We start from the raw sequence: 8,358 nt of genomic DNA on the forward strand, positions 1-8,358 counted from the left end.
CCCACTGTAACCCCCTGCTCCCCCCACTGTAACACCCCGCCCCCCCACTGTAACACCCCGCCCCCCCCACTGTAACACCCCGCTACCCCCCACTCTAACACCCTGCCCCCCCACTCTAACACCCCGCCCCCCCCACTGTAACACCCCGCCCCCCCACTCTAACACCCCGCTACCCCCCCCACTGTAACCCCCTGCTCCCCCCACTGTAACACCCCGCCCCCCGCACTGTAACAGCCTGTTTCCCCACATCAGTGGGTCGTCTCAGTTGACGTAAAGAAAATAGCTCCGAACGACATTCCTGCGTACTGTTTCTCACCCTGGAAACAGCTTCCCTTCACAGCCTCCTGTTTTTAAAAGCTGACTTCCTGTCTTCCGGTGGTCTATCATTCTCTGCTCACAGCCAGAAAGGGATCAGAGACGATGGGAGATGAGGTGTTTTACCAACAGGCGTGAGGTGTTTTATCGATCGCTGAGACAGGTTAATGAATCCTTCGTTGTTTACAGTCTTTAGGGGAAACAAATTCCATTCGCAGATAAACCAAACAGGGGTCTTCTAAATCTGTGTGAACACACTTTGCTCCAAACCACCCCCACCCCCCGACCATTTTAGAAGCCTGACGTAATAAAACTCACTACGCACTTGGTTCGAGTATAAAGCAAGGCTTTAATCAACTTGTTTCAGAACATGGAGGTCTAGTTGTACTTCACTAGTTCCTTGTCTTACAAAATGTCCCTGGCAAGCTGGGGCCAACGCCCGAGTATTTATACTCCTTGGACGGCGCCACCAGCTGGCCGTCCAGTGTTATTTCATAGGTAGTTTCTCGATGATGAGATTTATGATAAAGCCCATGCCACTTTTCCCACATCCTGTTTTGTGGAAAAATGCTCCTCGTGCTTATTGTTGTTGGAGCAGAATTCCATGGGGATACGCGACTGCCTGGGCTGGACTTCACCCACGGACCTGGGACCGGCTCAGCTCCCACCCCTGCATCTGTGAATTGGGACTGGGCTGGAGTCCAAGCGTTGGCGGATTACTGCGTGTTGGGGCTGCTAGCCGCGTGGCTGGTCTGTGCTCCAACCGCGTATCTGTGTTCCTGTCTGGACTGGTGGGGGGGAGGTGGGGTTCAGGGGTGCACCCGTCTGGGTTTACGTCTGGGCTGTCGTCTGTTGCTCGGAGATGACAGAACACTTGAGGAAGGTGCTACGATCTTGAGGATGAGCGCATCACCTGACACCTTTCAAACAGCCCACCGTCTAAACTAACACCATCCGCTTAACGATAAACAGATTACAATCCACGGCAATGAAAACAAGCCTAATCGGCTGGGTGAATGCGTCCCAGGCTAATGGAATGAGCAAGATTATACAAAAAAAGTCATACCACAAAAGGAGAGAGTCAGGAATGTAGGAAGTTCTAAGGACTGTATAAGACCATTGCGATCGATCAACAGAACCTACACACAACACTTGGGTGTCAGTCGTGGCTCAGTGGGTCACACTCTCGTTTCTCAGCGAGAGGTTTGTGGGTTCGAGTCCCGCTCCAGAGACTTGGACCCCGTAATCCAGGCCTGACACTCTCCAGTGCCGGTGCTGAGGGAGTGCTGCACTGTCAGAGGTGCTGTCTTTCGGATGAGACGTTAAACCAGACGGGCCCCGTCTGCCCTTCCAGGGCACCATTTTGAAGAAGAGCAGGGGAGTTCTCCCCGGTGTCCTGGGGCTAATATTTATCCCTCAACCAACATCTCTAAACCAGATGATCTGGTCATTATCACATTGCTGTTTGTTGGAGCTTGCTGTGCGCAAATTGGCTGCCTCGTTTCCTACATCACAACAGTGGCTACACTTCAAAAAGTACTTCATTGGCTGTAAAACGCTTTGGGACGTCCTGAGAAACATAGAAACATAGAAGATAGGAGCAGGAGTAGGCCATTCGGCCCCTCGAGCCTGCTCCGCCATTCAATGCGATCATGGCTGATCATCCAAATTCAGTACCCTGTCCCTGCTTTCTCCCCATGTCCCTTGATCCTTTTAGCCTTAAGAAATATATCCAACTCCTCCTTGAATATATTTAATGATTTGGCCTCCACTGCCTTCTGTGGTAGAGAATTCCACAGGTTCACCACTCTCTGGGTGAAGAAATTCCTCCTAATTTCTATCCTAAATGGCCTACCCCTTATCCTTAGACTGTGACCCCTGGTTCTGGACACCCCGACCATCGGGAACATCCTTCCTGCATCTAGTCTGTCCAGTCCTGTCAGAATTTTATAAGTTTCAATGCGATCCCCTCTCATTCTTCTAAACTCCAGCGAGTACAAGCCCAATCGTCCCAATCTCTCCTCATACGTTATTCCTGCCATCCCAGGTATCAGTCTGGTGAATCTTCGCTGCACTCCCTCCATGGCAAGAACATCCTTCCTCAGATAAGGCGACCAAAACTGCACACAATACTCAAGATGTGGTCTCACCAAGGCCCTGTACAACTGCAGCAAGACATCCTTGTTCCTGTACTCAAACCCTCTCGCTACGAAGGCCAACATACCATTTGCCTTCTTAACCGCTTGCTGCACCTGCATGCTTACCTTCAGCGAGGTCGTGGAAGGTGCTGTAGAAATGCAAGACTTTCTTTTATACTCTTTCCTTTGACCTTGCTTTCTTCTTATGGGCCTGTATTCTCAGGAGTTTCGAAAAATGAGAGATGATCTCATTGAAACGTATAAAATTCCTCCAGGGTTTGACAAGGTAGATGCAGGGAGGATGTTTCCCCCTGGCTGGGGAGTCTAGAACCAGGGGTCACAGTCTCAGAATAAGGGGTCGGCCATTTAGGACCGAGATGAGAAGAAATTTCTTCACTCAGAGGGTGGTGAATCTTTGGAATTCTCTACCCCAGAGGGCTGTGGAACTCAGTCGTTGAGTATATTCAAGACAGAGAGCGATAGATTTTTGGACTCGAGGGGAATCAAGGGATATGGGGATCGGGCGGGAAAGTGGAGTTGAGGTCGAAGATCGGCCATGATCTTATTGGATGGCGGAGCAGGCTCGAGGGGCCGAATGGCCAACTCCTGCTCCTAATTCTTATGTTCTTATAATGAAAGATAGGAATGGACAAGACGATAAAAGGCACTGTGCACGTGCGGAGGGCCCGTTGCCATGGTAACACTGGCCTGGTTAAGCAGGTCAGGCACCTGCCATAAAGGTCACCAGCCGCCATTGCTGCAAGGGCTGCTGGAGCTTCCCGCTTGGCACCTTCCCAACTGCAACGCCACTTTGGGAACTCCACCTGAGTGCATCCTGCGCGGGCACAGCATCTCGCCAGGCAGCGGCGGCGCACTGGAGAAGGTGCGGGCAGCGCGAGGGATTCGCGGGCGGTGTCGGGTCCTAGCTCGGGTGAATTGGACTAGTTCGGGTGAATTTTCCTCTTCCCTCCAAACTGGGAAATCAGCATTTTCCCAGACACAACAAAGAAGTGCAAGGGGCTGGGACAGGTTACTCCAATTCTCCACCCACTTTGTGCCAAGCTAGGCTTTCCTGAACTGTTTGGCCTTAATTTGAGGTATTGGGCCTGGACCTGAAGTAGATGAAGGTCCATTGTTGGAGGAGACAGTCTTGGCCTCCAGTTTAAGAACATTAAGAAATAGGAGCAGGAGTCGGCCATACGGCCCCTCGAGCCTGCTCCGCCATTCAATAAGATCATGAATGATCTTCGACCTCAACTCCACTTTTACGCCCGACCTCCATATCCCTTAATTCCCCTAGAGTCCAAAAATCGATCTCAGCCTTTGACATGCTCAATGATTCAGCATCCACAGCCCTTTGGGGTAGAGAATTCCAAGATTCACCCCCACTCTGAGTGAAGAAATTCCTCCTCATCTCAGTCTTAAATGGCCGGCCCCTTATCCTGAGACTATGGCCCCTGGTTCTAGACTCTCCAGCCAGGGGAAACAACCTCTCAGCATCTACCCACAGTGATGAGGCCTTGGAGACCACATGCAAACTATAAATCCCGGGTTCCCAGTAATGTGCAGATGTCCCAGGTTAATGACATCAGCAGCTCTTGGTGTTCTGATTTAGGATTTATCCACCAATTGAGGCAACAGTACGAAGAACAGCCCTTTCTAAAAACTCCGTGTTATGAATCTTATGATCCATGAAGAAAGACTCATGAAATAACACTGGACGGCCAGCTGGTGGCGCCGTCCAAGGAGTATAAATACTCGGGCGTGGGCCCAGCTTGCCCAGGACATTTTGTAAACAGGAACTAGTGAAGGATAACTAGACCTCCATGTTTTGAAACAAGTTGATTAAAGCCTTGCTTTATACTCGAACCAAGTGCGTAGTGAGTTTTATTACGTCACTCCGGGCCCATGAGATTCAAACAGGGACAAAGCAGCGAGTAAGAAATACAAGGACAAATTGGAACAGGTTGCCTGGCTTCCTGGGACAGTTTGACGGGACACTGGGTGATGAAGTTATATATTGCCCATGCGCCCTCATTCGGACCCTCAGAGCTAGTGTTACTGTCAGTGAGGTAGGGATCTGTCTGGTCACTGTTTTGAAGCGTGATTTCACTACAAATACCAAACTAAGGTTACACAGGATTACATCGGATATACGGCACAGAAACAGGCCATTCGGCCCAACCAGTCCATGCCGGCGTTTATGCTCCACTCGAGCCTCCTCCCGTCTTTCCTCATCTAACTCTATCAGCGTAACCCTCTATTCCCTTCTCCCTCGTGCTTGTCCAGCCTCCCCTTAAATGCATCGCTACTATTCGCCTCAACCACTCCCTGTGGTAGCGAGTTCCACATTCTCACCACTCTCTGGGTAAAGAAGTTTCTCCTGAATTCCCTATTGGATTTCTTGGTGACTATCTTATATTGATGGCCCCTAGTTCTGCTCTTCCCCACAAGTGGAAACATTCTCTCTGTAGCCACTCTATCAAAACCTCTCATAATTTTAAAGACTTCTATTAGGGTCGCCCCTCTGCCTTCTCTATTCAAGAGAAAAGAGACCCAGGTAGTGTCACGGGCGTATTTAAAGTCGCTGTACGCTTTGGGAACAACCTGCGGTCGTGATAGGCGTTATATAAATGCAAATCTTTCCTTTCTTTCACTCCTACCTCAGGTTACTGTAATCCATTATTACCGCTATTAATACTGTATCACTCACAGATCCCCCCTCTGGCATTGCTCGCGGTGAGGCTCCCGTCCGAGGCCAATTTTGCGAGGGAACTTGGCGGAGTGGAATGAGCTGGGCAGTTGCACCCAGCATTGTGTATGAGTGACTCGCGTGGATCTTAACACTCTGGTTTCTCCCCCACCACCAACCACCATGCCACCCCCCATCCCGCCAGCCCCCTCACAAGCTCACGTTATGTGACCCATTCGGTCCGTTATCATTTTTGTAGTTTTAACCCAGCCAACAGGGAGTTACAACCTTAGCAACATTTTAATTTCCCTATATATACCAAAAAAAATAACATAGAACACTGGCGTCCATTTGGAAGACTTTCCTCAGGTAGGTGCAATGAATTATTCAAAATTATTTTTAAATGGGGGGGAGATAAATGGCTCAACCTTAAATGCAATGAAACTTGTTAAAACCACCTTTGAACTGGATGCAAAAATATTCAGTTTGCATTTCGACAGAACATCTATTTTTAGATGCCAGATTACCAACTAGCATTGCCCGTTCGAGCAGATTAGCAGCGCAGGCCAGATTTGCATTTTGCCATATTAAAAAAAGCAGTTTGCGGATTTACAGGAATTCCAAGGGTGATTGAAAAATAAAAGCACCGGCAATTTTTTTGCACAATGCGACGACAGTTAAAAATAGAGAAAGAACCAACGCAACAACCTCCCCACTCCCTGCTGAATGAATGGACATGTCCCCCCCCCCCACCCCAAAATAGCCCACTGCGTCGCATTCCCATCCCAGCTCCTGGGGGGGAAACAAGCCATTGCGTCGCAAAAATGTGATCGTTCAGTTACGCTTGGAAAATCGGATGTAAAAGTTGCACTGTGTGTTCTTGCACGCCGCAAATATCCATTGCATGTTTGTGGGTTATTGTGTGTGTGTGCAACATTGCCTTGAGTTCAAACAGCCCATGTTAAAGCTGTGTTGCTAAAGAGGATGATGTGCAGTAGGCAGGAGCTGGGGGGCCTCCCCGTTTCTGCTGGGTGGAGAGGCGAGGGAGGGAGGGCAATGCAAAGACTTTAAGCAACAGAAAACAGTTTGCAAAAACGTGATGCTCTCTCTCTCTCTCTCTGAGAGGCGCCTCACCTCCTGGTTAAATTCTAGCAGGGCGTTCCGCACCATCTCCTGGTCCCCAGTTTGCAAGATGTCCAGTAACATGTCCAGCTCCATAGTTGCTACTTCCTTCAGACCAAGACACTGAGGAGCTTTGTGTGTTCTTCACTTCAGAACTCAGCTCCCCAACACCCCCCCACCACCCCTCTCTTGGATTGGGAGGTTTAGATGGGAGTACAGCCGTGTTAAATCCTCCTCCTGCAGATCTCTCTCTCTCTCTCTCTGTGTGACATCAGAGCAATGGGAGGAGATAAAACCATCTTATCCCTGACAGCAGCAACTCTTTCACCACCACAGCCCTGCCCAGTGCCACTGAATAGCCTTTAACCCCGCCAGGACCACGCTGTGCAAATTGGGGTTTTGAATTTATTTGGGCAGATTTCCAAAAGTGTGCTTCATTCTGGTGGCCTGCTGTTATAAATTGGGATTTTCTGCCAATTTCTTTTTTAAGGACTTGTATCATTTTCCCCCCGACAAAGAATCCTAGAAATTTACAGCTCAGAAGGAGGCCATTCGGCCCATCGTGTCCGTGCCGGCCGACAAAGAGCTCTCCAGCCTAATCCCACTTTCCAGCTCTTGGTCCGTAGCCCTGTAGGTTACGGCACTACAAGCGCACATCCAAGTACTTTTTAAATGTGATGAGGGTTTCTGCCTCTCCCACCCTTTCAGGGAGTGAGTTCCAGACCCCCACCACCCTCTGGGTGAATAAAGTTCTCCTCAAATACCCTCTAATCCTCCGACCAATTACTTTAAATCATTGCCCCCTGGTTATTGACCGCTCTGCTGAGGGAAATAGGTCCTTCCTATCCACTCTATCCAGGCCCCTCATAATTTTATACACCTCAATTCGGTCTCCCCTCAGCCTCCTCTGTTCCAAAGGAAACAACCCCAGCCTATCCAAACATTCCTCATAGCTAAAATTCCCCAGCCCAGGCAACATCCTCGTAAATCTCCTCTGCACCCTCTCTAATGCAATCACATCCTTCCTGTACATTATCACACTCACTCACACACACACACACACTCCCATACACACTCACACACACACTCACACACTCACACTCACACACACTCATTCACACACACTCACACTCCCGTACACACTCACACACACACTCTCACACACACACACACTCTCACACACACCCATACACACACACACTCTCACACACACCCATACACACACACACACACTCCCATACACACACACACACACTCACACACTCACACACACTCACTCACACACACACACACTCTCACACACACCCATACACACACACACTCTCACACACACCCATACACACACACACACACACACTCACACACACACACTCTCACACACACACACACACCCATACACACACACACTCTCATACTCTTACACACTCACACACACACTCTCACACACACACTCTCACACACACACTCACACACACACACTCTCACACACACCCATACACACTCACACACACACACACTCACACACACACACTCTCACACACACCCATACACACTCACACACACACACACACACACACACACACACTCACACACACACACACACACACCCATACACACTCACACACACTCTCATACTCTTACACACTCTCACACACACACTCTCACACACACACTCTCACACACACACTCACACACACTCTCACACACACCCATACACACTCTCACACACACACTCTCACACACACACACTCACACACACACACACACACACTCCCATACACACTCACTCACACTCACACACACTCTCACTCTCATACACACTCACACACACACACTCACACACACACACTCACACACGCACATTCTCACACACACACACTCTCACACACACATGCCGTGGATCACTGTATCACAGCACCGTCAGCTCACCCTTATGTGTGTGTCTTGGTGTCAAAGTCAACATCAAAATGAAACTCTGCTCGGTATCACACTGGGTTTTATTCAGCTGTCGCTAAAAACCCGCCAAATTTGCGCACACTCTCATAATCCTTTAGTACACGATACAGAAAAACACACGCAATAAATAAATAA

The 8,358-nt window shown here is 49.3% G+C and overlaps 1 protein-coding gene across 3 annotated transcripts in view; it reads right to left on the reverse strand.

Annotated features, from left to right (window-relative positions):
* The window catches only part of LOC147099613 (chaperone Ric-8A-like), a 37,458-nt gene extending 30,926 nt beyond the window's left edge, over positions 1–6,532 (reverse strand). For 2 of the 3 annotated variants that reach the window (XM_085969871.1, XM_085969870.1), the window contains exon 1: positions 6,280–6,532. In XM_085969871.1, coding sequence (XP_085825997.1) covers positions 6,280–6,363 — 84 coding nt within the window. In that variant the 5' untranslated portion in view covers positions 6,364–6,532. The remainder of the gene's footprint in view (positions 1–6,279) is intronic. The other variant, XM_085969869.1, reaches the window with a different exon arrangement.
* Positions 6,533–8,358: the final 1,826 nt, after the last annotated feature.

Source organism: Somniosus microcephalus, chromosome 28, assembly GCF_052327205.1.
Source record: "Somniosus microcephalus isolate GS21.2 chromosome 28, FLI_Smic_1.0, whole genome shotgun sequence".
In the NCBI taxonomy this organism is placed as follows: domain Eukaryota; kingdom Metazoa; phylum Chordata; class Chondrichthyes; order Squaliformes; family Somniosidae; genus Somniosus; species Somniosus microcephalus.